The following is an 18,563-nucleotide window of genomic DNA, read 5'->3' as shown; positions in this document are numbered from 1 at the left end:
TCAGGGGGAGCCTCTAATGGTGTGTTGAAATATTTTCCTTCACCGAGGTTACTTTTTCCCACAGGGTTTTGTTGCTCGACAAGGTTTTTAATTAGACAACAACAAACACCGGGAATTAACTTCCCAAGTAAGGCAATCGTCTTTTTCAGAAGGATTTTCTGCCTAAGAAGTTGTGAAGCAACTAATCAACTTCAACGAAGCAAAGTGATCATCTGCGACAGATCACCTTTACTTGCATCTGTCACGTTGTACTCTTTCCCCTTCGTCAAGGTTTTGTCCCACTGGGTTTCCTTGTCAAAGTTTTAATGAGACAACATACTCAAGTCCAACTATGTTCTAAGTTTGCTTAATATTGTACTCATTTTCTTTAGTACAAGTTTTATCCCTCTGGGTTTCCCTGACAAAGTTTTGACGAGGAAATTAACTTAGATTAGTCGGTCCTTGAAGATCGTATTGCATGTGATGAACTACATGTGAAGTGCTACATGTGAAGAGTTGTACCAAGGTTTTAACCCACCGGGTTTTTACTTGTCAAAACTTTAATGAGGCGCTTGATTTCGACACAAGCCATCAAGGAGAGGACGCCATTTGAAGAAATACATTCAAAACACTATATGTGAAGCACTATGTATAAAGTTTTATTATTGAATCGCACAAGGGGGAGTGTTACAGGGCCTACGGCCCATGGATGTGCGGTCCATCCAGTTACCCCTTTATATGTATATACTGTAACCTATGTAATTGTACTACTTATCTCTCTAATATGATGGTTCTTCTTCTTGTCTCTATATCTCCTTCCTTCACCCTTGATTCTCCTCAATCATTCTAATATTAATTAAATGTCTTTTTTTCATTATGCCTAAATGTATCTTTGTTTAATGATAATCAAAATGTTTACAACAATAAACATAAATGTCCTCAACTTAAGACCCTATTTACAAAGTTTTTCCCATTTTTTTCTTTTTTAAAAGTATGTTCCTCCATCCGTTACAACATTCATCAACAATTATACCGAGAAATTGATATTTAAAAATTCAAAATATCATAAAACAAGGAGAAATTTAAGGGTTATTTGACGTTCATACCCTTTGATGTCCTAATTGTCTAATTACGTACTGTTCGAGCAACAATTTTACCACTTTTTTTTTCTCTCCCTCTCTTTATAACTCTTATTTTCTCTGAAAAGATTCGAAAAACCCTAAAACACTAAGGTGTTTTTTTGACAAAGATTAAAACTAATGCACTGAATACACAAGCTATCTTGAGCATGGACATAACTTATGAGTTAAATGTTCTGGTATATATGTTGTAGTGATATACACTACAAATGAGTAATCAAGGATCCAATTATAGGATCTACACTATAAAGATAAAGAAAACCTCACAGAGGCAAACACTAGCAACTTGTAAATTAGATTCAAGAAAATACACACACAAAACTAAATAGAGAAAGGTCTACAAAACATGTGGAGACTACAAAATAATAACTATGGCCAAGGTAGCCTTTAACACGATGAGTGCCCTTAACTACTAAAAGAGACATGACACGTCTTCGGAAACAAGGTTCCGTAAACTAAAATCCTAACTCGATTTTTATGTATTATAAATTTTAATGTTGATAAATATATTTTTAAGGTTGTATTTTTATGGTTGACGGTTATGTGTTGTTCGTAATTGTTATAGTCTTTATTTATTGTTTCTTGTAGGAATTTAGTGAAGTATCCGCAAATGAACATTAGTGTAAAAGTTGATAGGTCTAGGGAGTGTCTTGTATACAAGAATTTAGATGCTAATAGAATTCATACTGATTCGAAAATTCATATTGATTCATGCTAATTACAGTTATGTGTTGATAAATTCTCAGAAGATTCATAGTGATTCAAAGCTAAATAAAATATCAAGTCGTTAATTTAGTATGGTGGGTGGATGAGAACAGGTCAAGTAATCTAATATATGACAAAGATTTTTTAAAATGTGGATGTCGCAGTTAGTTGATAATGACTTAATTTGGTATTGTATTGGATATTATGTGGGAATCCTCGTATTTTAGGATTGGTGCCTAAAAAAAAGTTCGTGAAACCTAAGAGTATAATCACATCTATTTCTTTCATCAACATATGAAAAATAATCTTGCTAAGTAGAACAAACCCGACTGCTGCGAGCAGTTTCACAAAACATCCTCCACCAAATCTCGGAGTACCGGAAAGGAGCACGATGATGATTAATTTTGGCAAGCACCTCAAACTGAAAAAAAATCGTTTGGATCGTAAAGGAGCAGGCGAATACCAGCTTCCAATTAACCTTCACAGATAACAGTCCTACCACCTTTCATAGGCTAGCTTCTCAATCATTGATGCTTTGCAATCCTTATGGAGAGCATACGAGACCTTGAAGCACGAACAAGATAAATATCAATGATGAAATTAAGATGTTGAGCCTCATAGTCAGGAGCGGCAGATATGAGAAGCGCATAAAAAGAAACTAAAGAAAAAATAAAATAAAAATCAACAACAAACAACAAAAACAGTGAAGAAAATGTGAAGATACAAACCTTGCTGAAGAAGAATGAGCTTATTGATAAGGCATTAATTAGGAGAATAAGGAAAAAAAACATAAGTCTAAATGGCGGCGAGGATGAAGGTACCTTTCTGCTAAATCAGATTTGTAGAACTGCTATTGAAAGGGAAGAAATTTTTTAAGAAGTGTTGGAATAGACAACTAACCGCATCACTTGTAGGGAAATCCAACTAGAATTAAGCCACAAGACACCAACTTTTTGGATACTAGAATGAAAGATAAACAATGCAAGCACATACGAAGCAATAAGTAAAGCACACAATATTACGTTGTTCGTCAATAAGCTTACATCCACAAAACGATTACGACGTCTTCTTTATTATGGAACCACTAAGTAGAGAATTACACACTTAATAATTGATGAATCAATCAACAAATATGATCCAACACTGTGTTGATAATAAACCCTAAAATAACTATCATGAAACAAACGCTCCATAAATCACATAATAATCTCAACCCAATAAGATAATACTTATCTCACATAACGAGATGATCTCCTTCTCAAATATGTCTCTTCCAACACCAATGATGATCTTCCACCATCAACAAACAAAGCGATCTTCTCTTCACTAAATGATGTCTTCCACATCTCCCTCAAAACCATAACGATGTACTTTCTCAACACCAACAATGTTTCTTATAACACCCGACTCTTCTCTAAACTCCACCCTAAGAGGTGGGATGGAATCCCTAGAAACCTTAGAGAGCTACATTGTGTATTCTCTAACTCTTTATAAAACTATTAAACTCAATGTCTAATTATCACCATATAGCCTCCTTATATAGTATTCATAACTTGATTCCCAAGTATTAGTCTAATTGGAAAAGGAAACCCTATAGGAAACCTAATGTGAACTACAAAACCCATCTTAATATATAAATCAACCTAAACTAGGTAACTTTATGTTTTCTTAAATAAAGATTTATAGTGTGTTATGGAACTTTCCAGAACCTCCCAAAACACCGACATTTACCAGCATGAAGAACCCATAGACGGAGAGCAAAAGTTGGAGAAGAAAAATATGATTGAAAATCCTAAGGAGGATCCACATAAAGGGAACAAAATGGGAGTAATAACTATGTGCTGACTAAAAGCGAAGACTCACAGACGTGGTAATGGTTTCAAGGTAACTTGTGAAGTTTTTTTCCCATCGAACCCTCGATAAAGTTGAAAATAAAAGTAGCAAATTGTGAGCGTAAAATATCCAACTTCCACATAGAGTAATCCTAAGACACCGAAGTAGCGAAATAACGACATTGAAAAACACGAATAAAATCAAGAAAGTTACTTTTTTCCAAATCGAGATACCTACCACCATCGTCAGATGAAAACACGTGGAAATCTCTTTAACAACATCAATGCCTAAGTTTGAACCAGGTGACAACACAATTAATTCAGGTATCAGGTATGCAAAAGATCGCTTTATTGGATGCAAATGGAAGATAAGGACGAAGCAGAGGCGAGCAAAGAACCCTGCCTGAATAGAAATAAATTAAGCATATACGAACGAGGTGGAGAAACCTGTATAAGATCGTACAAAAGAAATTTTTATACCAAAATAGACAAATATACGAGGAGGTAGCAAAAAGTGGTGTATATACTACGTTGTCTATAAATACTGAAGTAGAGCAAAACTAGAAGGCTAAGTAATTTCTGAGTAGATTCCTTTAAAGTTTGGAGAGTTCATCTTGTAAATTTGGAAACCTTGATTAATTAACTTATTATCTTTCTCCCGTTGACGTAAATAGTAACACCGAACCACGTTATCTTTGTGTCATTTATGATGTTCTTTAATTATTTACTTTGATCTTTTCATATATATTATGTTATAATATTCAAATTTCCGGATCTATATCGTATCATCATGTAGCAAGAAAATAACTACTACTATATTATATTCCCATGTCTAGTACGCATGAATAAAGATACAGTTCTTCTAAAATAAAAAGATTTAAAACTATGACAAATCCAGATATTTTTCTCCTCTAAAAAAGAAAAAAAAATATATTATTCTCTTCTCACTATCCATACATATCAGTATACCACAAAAGAGTTACCGTTGGAGTTGCAGAGTGTACAACTCGACTTTTTTTTATAGATTTTGTTTTCTCGTGCGGCATCACGACCACCATTTTACATATGCTTGGTTATGAAAATACATGCAAAAATATTTATTAAATTATTTTTTTTTCCAAATTAATAGATTGTTCAAATGGTTGGTTGTGATGTTGTTAGAAAAAAAATGCTTCAATAGTGCGTAAGCAAATCTTTTTGGTTTTTTTACTGGGATGTACGATCTAAATTATAAGATACCAAGCCCATACAAAGATTCTTGGGCTACTAATACTCCTTACAATCTGGGCTAGGGTCTAAACCAGCCTCTGAACATAGTCCTATCAACAAACTCCTCCTTCCCGTATCGAGCTAGGGCATCGAAGAGAACTTGTTAATTTTCCCCATTCCCCCCCTCGTTCTCTCTGGTGGTTTGTTTTTCCCGCATTGAATCTTCTTCACGAACCCTGAATCAATTACTTCCTTCAAACACCTACAACTTCTTATAATCTATTTCTCATGTAATAAAACATTTATTCAAACACCTCGTTCCCAATTTCTTCTCCACATTAATTTTTTTTTCTTTTCATTGTTTCGTTTATTCATTGTGATCACCAAATTTTCATCTTCTTCAACATAGAAAGCTCAATAAAGGTCAACCAAGGTCAGTTTTTCAAACACTAGATATTCATTTGCCTAACAAAAACTCTGCCCCTTCTCTTACTGCTCAAATATGAACCAAATTTTGATCACAACCAAACCCTAGAATTTGAAATTTGGGAATTTTCTCAAATTTTGCTTTGTTTTGATTTAATTCTGGTTGAATTTTACTTCCATGTGGTCTGCAAGGTTAATAATACATGTAGGGGCTTTTTTGTGTTAGGTTATTCGAGGCAATGCTGGAAATTTACAAATCATTTACCTAACCCTAGACCTAGTTTTCATTTTTCATTTTTAAAAAAAATTGGGGCGGGTATGTGGTAGTGAAGTAAGAGTGCATGAAACCCTAACTAAGTAAGCTACATTTAGTTCACGTGCTTAGTGTTATGTGTTGATAATAGCATTTCAGTTTAGGTCTTTTAACTATGTTTCAACACTTCATTCCAGGTTCTTTAGCTCTTAGACTGGGGAAAGTGTGAAGTTGCAACATGGGAACTAGAAATTCTACTTAGATTATGATTTGATACAATGAGTGATGAAAATTTTATTTTTCATCTTCTCTGTTTCAATTTTAACAAGTCGAAGTAAAGTTTTTAGATACGACTTTGACCTTCTCTATTTCTCTGTTTATAAGTAGTTTCTCTGTTTCTAACCTAGGTTGAACTTTGAAACGAATGATTCTTCTGGACTCTGGACTATTGTGTTCTTTAACTTAAGCTTTTTCGTACTCCAGCCATCATTATCTTTGTTGTAAGATATATTTTCTTTAGCTGCATGTACTGGTGGTTGGTTCTTCATGGGACCCTAGTTCCGTTTTAAGATCTGGATTGGTGTGGATCTTGAAATTTCTTCACCATTGAATTCAGGATAGGTGGCAGAACTAGGGCCTTCACCCTTTCTCAGTAGTTTCTGCAAGTATCTCCATTCTCATTTTTGTTTTCCCCTTTTAGCGACCATAGGTTAATCATGTAAAAGCTAGGATTGTCTGACGAAACCTGTTCTCATTTAGGGAGTTGCTTGGGAGTTGAAGTACTAGTTTTGATTTGAATAACAACAAGTATTGAATCAATGAATTGACGCAACCCTTTTTTAGTAAGATCAATGCATTTTCTATTTTTGTTTTTCAAACTTGGCTGCAAGTATTTCCTAATTCTGTTTAAGTGGAGTCTAGGGAGGTAATTTTATGAGTCACACCACATTTGACCAGATTTAAGGCTGCACAGCAGTTACATGCACATCTAGTGTCATATTCCTCAGACCTTCCTTTTCCATTAGAACGGCGTCAATCTCTTTTGTAATCTCTAAGTTCATCGAGCTTCTTATAGTTAATGCTTCCTTTTCCATTTTCAATTCATTTTTACTGTTTTATAATGCACAGTTGTGACAAAATGGCATCCAGTCCCTGGTCACATCATTCATTTGTGCCCCCTGAAGCTCATTTTTAGCTGTTTGTGCAAATTCTGAAACCTTTAATGTGTTTATACACACACATATAATATCGTTAAAGTTTATGGGCATGTGAGATTGAGTAACAGAACTACTTGTATCCCCATAATGTTCTTTCGACATAATATTACTTCAATCTCCCTTCATTTAAATCAAACCGAAAATGATTTTTCAAACTATTTCTTTTTCTTGCTTTCTGTGCTTCTCGATTCTCATGTAGTATTTCTTATGACTTTAGGAGCTTGATGAAACCCTGTAATCTATGGCATGGAAAGAACTACTTTAGAGATTGACTGGCTGGGTTAAAAGGAATGCATGGGGATAGCGTGGAATCTGCTCTTCTAGTAAATGCAGAGGTTGATTCCATGGGAGGAGTCATTGATGGTGGAGTTGGAATGGATACCAAAGCCTCTCCACGCCGAGCAGCAATTGGAAAGGCTCAGGCAGAATTGAGGTAAGCTGTTAATCTGGTGTCCTTCTATGCACTTTTTTGTGGTTGCTAAAAGCTAAACAAAATAATTTCTTACCTTTTTGGTTACAGGCAAGAATACGATGTTCGTGAAGAACGTAGAAGAGAGCTAGAGTTTCTTGAGAAAGTATGAAATTCTTTGCTCTGGTTATTTCACTTTATGACTGAACTGCTGTCAATTTCTCTTTTTTTTTTGTTCAATCAACCTGAAGGATTGATGTTATATTTGACTCGCAGGGGGGTAATCCTTTGGATTTTAAGCTTGGGCCTGCAGCTTCTATCAGCTTTCAGTCAACTTCTTTCACCGATCAGATTGTGACAAGGTATCACTGTTCATGCTCAATGTAGGTTGTGAGTTTAGGATATGTGTGAGTGTCATAATTTTATAGTTGTTTAATTGGCTTTTTTGGGTCTTTCAGTGAAGCAAAAGGGAGCTTTGCATTGACAGCCTCACCTCCGGGAGATTCTGTTGAAAGCAGTGGTAGACCTGGGGCTACCACTGGTCGTGAAACCAACACTGCTGACAATCTCTTGCTTTTTGATACTGAAAATGATATAGTTGAAGGAGACAGAAATTCCAAAAGGCCTAATAGAAGTGCCCTTCCTCCTTCAGAACAGTCTTCCCAACCGGACGGCACCCATAACGCCAAAGAGTCAGAAGACCTGGCTATCCGCCTTGCAGTAAAAGGTCAAGCTTATGCTCGGAGGAATAGGTCCAGAACTAGTCGCGATGGAGCTCGAGCGTCCACCACTGAATTAACTCTTGCCGGGGATGGCAAGGGTACTTCTGTTTTACCTTCTTCTCGCGACGGTTCAAGGAATGTGAAGGGGTCATTGTCTGAAGTGATCATTAAGAAAGAACACCCTGTAGCTTCTATTAGTAACTCAAAACATAGAATTCTCAATGGAGACGTGGTTCCAAAGAATGTTGGTTCTGGCAATCAAATGGATATGGAGTTGGATGCTCCACAGGCTCCTGGTAAAGATATCAGTTTCGAAAAAGATGGTACAGTTGAAGCCAAGTCTGATGCTACCACATCAAGAAATTTAAAAGAAATACAGGTTTATGAACCTAATCAAAATCCTATTCCTGACACTGATCCAGTACCTAATACTCTCAAAATTGTCTCACTTGAGATGGCTGGAGAGACAGCAGATATTCCATCAGGTCCTGATTTTAGTAAGAAGGAGAACCCGGGCACAGATAAAGAAGAAATGGTGAATGAAGGTCTAAATAAGATTACAGTCAGTGACAAGAATTACGTCGACTCTGAGTCATCTCTCATGCAGATCGGAGATACTTCTAATGCCCAGTGTCCGACCATAAGGAAAAGCAGCATTTGTTTGAACCCCAAAGAACCGGTATCGGTGATTGAAGAGTCCCCTCATATAGCAGTTGCCGGGGACAAAAAGAGCAGTGGGACAAAAGACGTTAGGCCAGTTGCCAGTGATAATTGCATTCCTGTTTATCAAAATCTCATTGGGACCCTCGTTAAAGTTAAGGAAGAAATCTTTGACAGTAGATCTGGTTTGAAAGATGAGATGGAACCTGCTGGTACTATGCAGCGGATGGAGAGTACTGTCGATTCAGTTCCAAAGGCAGAGAAAGAGTTAAGCAATTCTCTGGTTGGTGATTCAAGTACTGAAAGGATAGCTTCATGTCCTCAAGGTAGAGCTCTAAGTACTTTTGTTTCTTCCCAATGCGATAAACCAGATGCTAGGTTTTCTGGGAGGGGTCCAGAAGTTGCTCCTGAGCTCAAATCCTCTACAGGCAGCAATATCAAGATGACGAACAAAGCGCATGAAGATTCAGTTTTGGAGGAAGCACGGATTATAGAGGTAATCAATTTAATGATTTTTCTTTGTTGAATATGGAGGAATTTATGGTACACCACTTTGAATTGGACTCCGAACTTACATATTTTCACAAACAGGCTAAACGTAAGAGGATAGCGGAGCTCTCTGCGGGTACTTTTCCTTTGGATAGCAAGCGGAAATCACATTGGGATTTCGTTCTCGAGGAGATGGCATGGTTAGCAAATGATTTCATGCAGGTGTGTTTAAATAGTTGTCCCAGATAGTTTACAGCAATTCTTTTGATTGTCCAACTTTTTAACTCCTATTACTATGTGTATCTGATTCTATGTATTTCACCTCTAATATAGAGAGGACACTTTTCTGTTCTGGTTTGAGATTCAGCTCAACTCCGGTAAATTCTTTATCAAGAGTCATTTTAATTCTTTACTTCCAATTTTTCTGTGACTATTAACAGGAGCGTTTGTGGAAGACAACTGTTGCAGCCCAAATGTGTCATATGGTTGCATTTCAAGGTCGGTTAAGGTTTGAGAAGCAAAATCTCTGTCAATTGCAAAGGAAAGTAGCTCATACACTGGCAAATGCTATCAAGCAGTTTTGGCATACAGCTGAGGTTCTTGCTACTAGTGATGACCAGAGCAGTGGCCACAAAGATTCCAACTTAGCTGTAGTCGGATCAGCAATGGTTAACGTAGGTGAAGCTGCTGGGAACAAGACCGGGGAAGCAAATATGGTGCTTAATTCATTTTTCTTCAATGTTTCTTTTTATTGATACAAGTACAATATGATTTCCTTTTTACGATGATATTATTGTGTTTGGTTATGCAATGAGCATAGGTACACCTGTTTACATTTCGTGATCTTTTTGGTTCAATCTTATATAATCCATTTGACAGGCTTTGTCTAAATCAATTAGTTTCCAGATAGAAAGGTTGGGTTGGACACAGTCGATATGGCATTGATAGATCAAACTACTGTCATACATTTTCTATTTGAATGAATTCGGAAATTAATTATCATGTTATCTGTATGAGTGGTCGTAAAACATATACTTCCCCACGATATGTTATTTTATAATTTTTTTCTGAACTGTGAGATTGTTGTGTCCTTGCATGTTTTTAGCAAATGCTGCCAGGAAAAGATCTAAGTATTACATTTAGGTTTCTGTTTAAACTTACTGCTCTAACACAAAAAATCATCAAGTGATCTTGCCAGTTTTGCTTCTTGCTCAACACTTTCGACTTTGTTTAAGTATATTTGGTTTGTGATGCAGGAGACAAGCAAATCAGAGGGAGATAATTCTGTAAAAGGTGTTCAGCTTTCAGTTCAGGGATATGCAGTTCGATTCTTGAAGTACACTAAGATTGTGGTTGACCATCCTGCTCAAGCTGAAGCACCACCGACTCCGGACAGGATATCAGATTTGGGTATTACGGAATGGGAGGATCAGTTGTCTGAAGTACGGCTAAGTTGTCTCCATTTTAATTACTCAGTAATTTTTAATCATAGTTTGCTTATCTGCATTTTAGGGTTTATACTATCATGCATTTTTGGTTGTTTGGCGTGATCATCCTTTCCACATTTTTTTTTTTAGTTTTCCAATACTGAAACCAATGGATGTGTATTTCGTTTGTTCAAAAACATTAAGGTACAACTTGTATTTAAACAAATTATGGAGAATGTTGCGCTTCATCACTTGAACATCTGCACTTTTTGCTGTACTGGCATTTGGTTTTTATTGGTTTACTTGAAACCAATATATCTATATTTCGTTTGTCCAAATACATTTAGGTACACTTGTATTTAAACAAATTATTGAGAATGTTGTACTTCATTACTTGAACATCTGCACTTTTTGCTGTACTGACATTTGGTTTATATTTGATTTTGCCTGCATAAAAAGCTTAATGTACCAATATTTTTCCTTGGTAGGAGATACTCTTCTATACAGTTCCTGCCGGTGCAATGGAGGACTACAGGAAATCTGTTGAACTACACTGGTCACAATATCAGGTGACTGACAATTTCTGTTCTTCTGAACTTCGTAGTGGGGAAAGCTTTTTTCTTTTCATCATAATATTTTTTGGGCAGACAGATTTGTGGTTTTTGTTTTACTGACTGTATGCATGTAGTGGTTCAATAAGTTTTGGATCAAGATAGGGCCTTGTAATTTCATGTTAATGCCACCGGTCATGGATCACAGAGAAAGATCAGAAGATCTTGAATTTTCCATAGCAACTCAGCCTTTGTTTTTCAACATTTTCTGCTTGTTTTGTGCTCGACAATTACCCATGTTTCGTCATGTTAGTCTGCTAATTTTTTGAAATTCATTATTTTCAGAAATCTGCAAGCAACACGAACCAAGAAGAGGTGGACACATCCATGTTTGATGCAGTATCAGGTATTGTTGGCACTATCTTTGACTATTGACATGAACCCATTGGTTGAGTATGCCATATTTTTGACAAGGCTTACTTGCAGATTTTGGATCCGGAGAAAATGCATATGGGGAATATGAAGGAGAAACAGGAATGCACTACATTGCTGGACCGTTCGAGGGTAGTAAGTCGTCAAATTTTGCTCAGAAGAAAAAGAAAAACTCATCCAATTCATTCTCTGGGAGGTCATATGAAGTGGGTGGAGATCTTTCATATGGCCATTATGTGGAAAACAAATTGGGGCCTCATCCTTCCTTTTTAATGGAAAAAAGGCCTTCCAATAACTCAAATGTTGGTTCCATTCCCATAAGGCGTGTACGAACTGCTTCAAGGCAGCGATTTCCTATAAGCGCAGGAGCTGTTGGGGCCGTACAGATTTCGAACAAAACTGATGCTTCAAGTGGAGATACTAGTTCCTTTCAGGATGACCAGAGTACTGCGCAAGGTGGGAGAATAGGTATGGAGCTTGAGTCAACTGGGGAGTTTGGAAAACACTTGAGGCCTGATTGTACAGAAATATCAATGAAACCTAAAAAGAAGAAGATTAAACATTCACTTCATAGGAATCAATTGAACATGCCGAACACCGTGGGTTTCGTGATAGGAAAAGTATGAACTCCTTCTTGTTTGTTGTGTATGTGTCACCTACTGTCAAGTTGCTGAAACCTGTTTCTTTTGCAGGGCTCTGCATACGAACAGAGATGGTCGCTTGATTCCATGGGTCAACATGAACAGGTAAATTTTGTTGTGCACATTGAAGATAAGATGCCTGAAAGGGAAAGCATGTGTCTATACTTGCTATGCTGCTATGCATTGTTGTCTTTTACGTGAAGATGACATTGGTGGTCCACATGATAACTTTTCTCATGTGCGGCTGAAGAAAGATTGGAAGCATATAGTTATTAGTCTCATCTCTTCCCTCGTATAGTATTGTAGAGTGCGTCAAATATAAGTTCTTAAAGGAATTGAATTTGAATCCAGGAATATTGTTATTAGGAGGACACGTCCTGTGATGAATTGGGAACATCTTTTGCTTATAATATACATGTTTATTGATATACGGTTAACGTTAGGTCAATATTAAGCAGATTACTGGCTACAGGGTTGCATATAACAGTTAAAAAATATCAATGTGATAAAACATAGACTTAATGTGTTATTGGAAAACCAAATAAGTGACTTGGAAAGTGAGTGATGAGTATGTTCTGTAAACATAGATATACTTTAATTGTTCTTTAGCATTCAGAGATTGTATACCAGGTGTTGTTTTCTCTTATACTAATAGTCCTCATATTTTCCTTGTTTTTATTACCATAGAAGGATACCAAAAAGAGAATGGAAAGTCATGCTTTTGAAACTAACGGAAACAGTGGTAATGAATCTATATCATCTTCTTTCTTCGTGATAGTCAATTTAATGATGTGTTAAATCTGGTTGTCAATTCTCACTTGTATGAGTTTTGTTTGATGTTATATAGGTATTGGTGGCCAACATGTTTCGAAGAAGCCGAAGATGACAAAACATTATCCTGATACCTCTGTTGAAAATCTTAATCCTCTTATTGGGTCAATTCCTTCTCCAGTAGCTTCCCAAGTGAGTAATTTGACGAATCCAAATAAGCACCTCAAAATGCACTTAGCGCAGAATCGTGGAAGGAAGCCCAAGGGTGTGAAGGTATGCTATTCCGTAGTGATTGTCTCTCTGTACACAAGATACCTAATTGCTACCGGTGGTGGTTGGATAAGAAAATATAGACTTTTACTCAGTTTATTGTTATTGGTTTTTGACTGCATATGCAAAGGTTTTCTTTTAGGTCTATTCATATGAAGAATGTCTTTCATCTTGCTTCATCATAAAAGGGTTATAATTGTTTGGGTCACTGGACAAGGCATAAAGGATGGTAGCCATTTTGTTACTGACATTGACAACATTTTTGATTTCGTGGAGATTATTTTCTATTATTCACATTGACCAAGATTTTTTATGAATGTTATCTCCGACACACGTTTCCACACTATTGCATGCTAATTTTTCCTTTACTTATATGGATTCTGTATCACTGTATGTAGTATCTGTTCTTTTAAGCGTATTGTTTCCGGTCAGCTGGTTTTTCTGTCTGTAAATTTCAAAACTTTATCTTATAGTCTTTGCTGCTCAGGGTTTATATTAGCCTGTGATTGATTGTGACTGATAGTGTGCGAGATATAATATGGATTTGGACACTTATCATGTTTGCAGATGACATCCGGGCCATATGGATCAGGAAGTTCATGGACGCAATTTGAAGACCAGGTTAATACTCTTCTATATTATTATACCCTTTTGATTGTTATTGGGTCTGCGAAGAAGTCTGAATGTTATATTTTTGTAACTCAGGCCCTTGTTGTCCTCGTACACGATATGGGTCCAAACTGGGAGCTGGTCAGTGATGTTATCAACAGTACTCTGCAGTTTAAGGTGACTATATTGTGAACTTCTCTTTCTATGTTTTCATGTGAATTTTAAGTCGTCCAAGTTCTTTTGCAATATTGTATAACCAATTTGCAAACTTTTTTACTGCTAACCGTATTATGTTCAAAAGGTTTCCGATGCTAATGTGTGAATGATCCATTTGTACATCCAGTGCATTTTTCGTAAACCTAAAGATTGCAAGGAGCGCCACAAATTTTTAATGGACAAGAGTGCTGGTGATGGGGCTGATAGTGCTGATGATTCCGGATCTTCCCAACCCTATCCGTCGACTTTACCTGGAATCCCAAAGGTATGATGCTTTTCGCTCCTCGATAGTATGATTTTTTTACATTTTTTCTCCCCCCTTCAAATACTTTGTTCATGGAGTTACCATCATATTTTTACCAATGTTGTTTTTCTTGGTGCTTCTTTCTACACCAGGGTAGTGCAAGGCAGTTGTTTCAGCGTTTGAGGGGTCCAATGGAAGAGGATACCCTTAAGGCTCATTTTGAGAAAATCATTTCCATTGGGCACCACCAACATTCTCGTAAAATTCAGGTTTGTTACTTTTTTGCATCATGGAGTTTACTCTTTACTGTCGTTATCGAGTGTGTGCTGCGTCAAATGCTATGTTGGAAAGTACAAGCATAGGATAAACTTGGTCACTAAGCTGGTATAGTTTCTTTTATTCTCCGGAGTCACCAGCTGAAGCGTTTTAATTTCCAAGGGAAAATATCTTTTAGTCTTTAATACTCCACTAAACCATTTGGCTTAAGTTTCGGAGATGAATAGCTACTAATACTCTGCAACTTTGGCGTTTGAGCTCTCCTAGTTTATTGCGTTACACTTTTTATATTGGCCATATAAAATTAGTTTATCTTTCACGGAGTCTTTATTTTCGATATTTGGCGGCGTCTGCTAGTGCTCAAAGGAAGCCGCAAAGTTTAATGTTCCTTCGCATTTTTTTCTATATGAAGTTTAATAATATGATTGTTTCTTTTCTCCTTTAATTTGTTTTCATGAAGAATGATAATCAGGATCAGAAACAAACAGCGTCAGTCCACAACTCTCATGTTCTTGCTCTCTCCCAAGTCTGTCCAAATAACCTTACTGGGGGTCCTCTAACGTAAGTTCTGATCAACACATTTTAATAATTCAATAACTATTTGCATCATTTTTCTCATTGCGCTGCTTTTCTCCAATAATTGGAATGTGTGCTTGTATATCATAAATTTAGTACATTAAGTTGTCCCTGTTTGACAATGAAGGCCTCTTGATCTCTGCGATGCTGGAAGTCCTGATCTTTCCCATGGATATCAAGGATCTCATAGTAGTAGCTTAGGAATTGCAAATCAAGGTTCTGTTGCTCCAGCTCTTCCCACTTCTGGTTCTGGTTCTAATTCCATGCTACAAGGATCTTCTGGTATGGCTCTTGGTAATAGCTTGCCATCTCCATCTGCTGCACATAATGCCTCAACTAGGTTTGCACGATATACTTCTGATGTTTATTATGTTAGCTCATATTTAGCATGATTAAATGTATGACCGTGGATGGTTCTTCTGGGATGGTCACAGATATGGTGGTCAAAGACCAACTTTACCAATGGATGAACAGCAAAGAATGCATTATAATCACATGCTGTCTGGTAGAAATCTCCAGCACCCTGGTTTGTCGGTGCCTGGGTCTTTGGCTGGAGGTGATCGTGGAGTTCGTGTGGTACCTGGTTCAAATAGTATGGGAATGATGCCTGGGATGAACAGAGGCACACCAATGCCTCGCCCAGGGTTTCAGGGAGTTGGTCCACCATCAATGTTAAATATGGTTTCCTCTGGAAGTATGCATCCTGCCACTGCAGTGGGCGTGCCAAACTCTGTAAATATGCACAATGGATCTGTTTCTGGTCAGGGAACTTCTATGATGAGACCTCGTGATACGATGCATAAGATGCGGGTGAGCTTTTCTGAAACTTTTACTGCACTTTCTTCCATCATTCTTCTGGGTGTAGTAAATAATAAATAGTGTACCTGGAAAGTAAATATTATACGAGTATGCAGTAATTTTTTTTTCTGAAGCTCTTTTGTCGGTATTATTTCGTGACGGTGCTTCTTTTGTGCTGTGTCATAGCCTGGTCAAAATCCAGATGATCAAAGGCAAATGATGATGCAAGAGCTTCAGATGCAACAGGTGTCTCAAGGAAATAGTCAAGGTCATCCTGCTTTCAATGGGTTGAGCAGTGGTTTTTCAAATCAGACGGCCCCTCCACCTGGTCAAACATTTCCAGCCCAACACCTTCAACAGCAGCAGCAACAACAATCTCATGTCCCCTCCATCCACCCACAGCAACCTCATCACCCTCATATTCAAGGCAGCAACCCGTTTGTGCTCCGGATTCCTAAAGATAGGCAAGTTCAGCAGCAACGGTTCATGCATCAGCAGCAGCAACAACAATTTTCTCCCACCAATACCGCGCTGTCTCATGGCCAACCACAGTCCTCCCAGCATCCAATATCAACTTCACTACAAAACTCCTCTCAGGTTCACCAGCAGGCATCTTCACTGCCTTCACCAAACTCTCAGTTGCCCCTAACGTCATCTTCATCCATGAGCCCTGTAACTTCGCAGTCCCAATCTAAACATCACCTTCCTCCTCATGGTCTTGGTCGGAGCCATAGTACTGCTGGTACCTTACCTACTCAGATCCTAAAACAGCGGCAGCGCCAGCAGCAACAGAATTTTCAACCGACTGGTAGGCATCTTACTCCACAAAGGCAACAGTCTCAATCCCATCAACAACCTAAATACATTAAGGGAATGGGCAGAGGGAGCCCTTCAGTAATGCATCAGAACCACTCTGCTGATCCGTCCTCTCACATAAATGGGCTTGCTTCAACTCCAGGAAATCAAGTACATGAGAAGGGTGAGCAGGCCATGCATCATATGATGCAAAACCAGGGTTTATTTTCAGGTTCGAACTCAATTCAGTCAAACAATTCGCTGGTGCCTCCTCAATCAACAAATCAATCCTTGTCTCAGCAAAAGCTGTTTTCTCGTTCACCACCCTCCTCTTTGTCGAAGCAACTCCCACAGGTTTCGTCTCATTCTGATCTGATGAATAACCAAGGCCACCCCCCAGCAGTTACTTCTGGGCATAACACGCTTCCTCCAGTGGCAATGGGATCTGGTCAGCAGCAGCGGCAAAATATGCATAGAATGCTTCAACCACATAATCGTCAAATGAATTCTGATCCACATACGCAATCCACGGTCGAGCAGCAGCCTTCAAACAGCAGGCCGCATATAGGGGGTACTGAATCTTCCACCAATTGCATGCCCGTTCTTTCCTCAGCAAGTAATGCTGCTACTCAGTGGAAAGGAACATCGGAGTATAATTCAGGAATGACAAAGTCAATCAATCACTTGCCTGGCGTTGGAAATCCATCACCTCTGACTAGCACAACAGAAACTGAGCTTTCAACTCCCTCATCGTCTGGCCAAGATTTAATCCATGAGCAGTTCTCTGGAAGTACTACTACTCAGACCAACAGTGCTGGGACCCAGTGGCAGCCGCACTTGCAGCAGCAACAACGTCAACCATCAGGCCAACAGCCTACAGCACCATCGCCACCACAACCTCCATCACCACCACCACCACCACTACCTCCGCTGCTGCAAAAGCAACAACCACCTCAGCAACCTCAATCCCAACCACAGCCACAACAACAGCTGCAAGCTGGGCAGAGTGGACCGTATGCCAAACCAAGTAATTCTGGACCAGGGTGAATTTTATAAGCTGGTCTGCAGGTGTTGGAAAATGGGTCAGTCTGATTAGTCTTGCATGTGTTGTTGCAGCAGTGTACAGGTTAGTTGATGCACCGTAATTTATTCCGGCTAAGCATAACAATTCAAATCAAGTCAAAACAGATACAGGTGTAGGCATTGGACATGCCTTCCCATCTATACCTACTCCTCTGTGTCTTTTTGGGTGGTCAGATCTGTTATTATATTTTGAATTGACGGGGACAAACAAGATTTGATACTAATGGAAGGCAATGGGGGTTCCATGCAGATGATGGAAGCTTGTGACTCTGAGACTGCATTACCAGAAATGGGAAGTGGTTTGGAGTGTTTTGTGCAGATCCACTATAGTTGGTCACTGACCTATGGGGAAATAGTATCTTTTGTACCTTGTTGTTTCTCGTCCTCAATCAAATACCTATCTCCTACCCAAGTCATTTGGCAGTGAGAGATGCAGAGAGGAAAAGAGAGATATAATGGGTCCTTATTAGATTATTTTGTACAGGGGTTTGATCTCTTCTCCCCCTCCGCCTTTTGTTTTAAACTTTAGCGGGCTCCCTTCAAATGTTTTGTATAGGTAGACAGAAGGGAGAAAGGGTGTCTGTCTTTTGTTCATTCCCCTTTAATTTTTGTTCTTCTTTCATTCCACCCCCATAGATAGTCCAGTGTATTATTAAGTTATGGATTATGCTGATAATGTAAAAATGAAAAAAAAAAAAGCTTATCATTCTAATCTCCCAATTGTATTTGCTCCTTTTTGTCTTCTCTTACAGTTTTTTGTTATTGCTCTTTCACCCTCATCCATGTTTTTAGACCAATCTAACTGTCCAGAGAGATCCAAAACTTAGAACCCAA

The 18,563-nt window shown here is 38.1% G+C and overlaps 1 protein-coding gene across 3 annotated transcripts; it reads left to right on the top strand.

The window, feature by feature from the left end:
* Positions 1 to 5,002: 5,002 nt before the first annotated feature.
* Positions 5,003 to 18,474, top strand: LOC113291440 (chromatin modification-related protein EAF1 B-like). Of its 3 annotated transcripts, XR_003331636.1 has the most exons (23): positions 5,003 to 5,297; positions 6,978 to 7,193; positions 7,281 to 7,335; positions 7,446 to 7,531; positions 7,628 to 9,047; positions 9,143 to 9,262; positions 9,481 to 9,756; positions 10,297 to 10,482; positions 10,956 to 11,036; positions 11,364 to 11,424; positions 11,505 to 12,070; positions 12,143 to 12,196; positions 12,779 to 12,833; positions 12,939 to 13,135; positions 13,700 to 13,753; positions 13,838 to 13,918; positions 14,085 to 14,222; positions 14,354 to 14,470; positions 14,938 to 15,038; positions 15,181 to 15,393; positions 15,488 to 15,863; positions 16,038 to 17,772; positions 17,980 to 18,474. XR_003331636.1 is itself a non-coding variant. In XM_026540979.1 (22 exons), exons 2-22 carry the CDS (start codon positions 7,051 to 7,053, stop codon positions 17,691 to 17,693), a joined length of 6,024 nt encoding a protein of 2,007 aa, XP_026396764.1. In that variant the 5' UTR covers positions 5,003 to 5,297; positions 6,978 to 7,050; the 3' UTR covers positions 17,694 to 18,474. The 3 variants fall into 3 exon arrangements, 2 of the variants coding, with proteins under 2 accessions (XP_026396764.1, XP_026396761.1); XM_026540979.1 differs by having other exon boundaries at positions 14,950 to 15,038; positions 16,038 to 18,474; XM_026540976.1 differs by having other exon boundaries at positions 16,038 to 18,474.
* The last annotated feature ends 89 nt before the right edge of the window (positions 18,475 to 18,563 follow it).

The sequence above is a fragment of the Papaver somniferum genome, chromosome 1 (assembly GCF_003573695.1).
Source record: "Papaver somniferum cultivar HN1 chromosome 1, ASM357369v1, whole genome shotgun sequence".
Taxonomy (NCBI): domain Eukaryota; kingdom Viridiplantae; phylum Streptophyta; class Magnoliopsida; order Ranunculales; family Papaveraceae; genus Papaver; species Papaver somniferum.
The sequence above is the reverse complement of the archived record's forward strand: the minus strand, read 5'-3'. Positions and strand labels throughout refer to the sequence as shown.

Excerpts from the sequence above, each read along its gene's own strand:
- LOC113291440 (XM_026540976.1), top strand. The coding sequence starts at position 7,051 with ATGCATGGGGATAGCGTGGAATCTGCTCTTCTAGTAAATGCAGAGGTT. Across the intron at positions 13,136-13,699 it reads GGAAGCCCAAGGGTGTGAAG|ATGACATCCGGGCCATATGG; the intron begins GTATGCTATTCC and ends TCATGTTTGCAG. Across the intron at positions 14,223-14,353 it reads CTTTACCTGGAATCCCAAAG|GGTAGTGCAAGGCAGTTGTT; the intron begins GTATGATGCTTT and ends TTTCTACACCAG.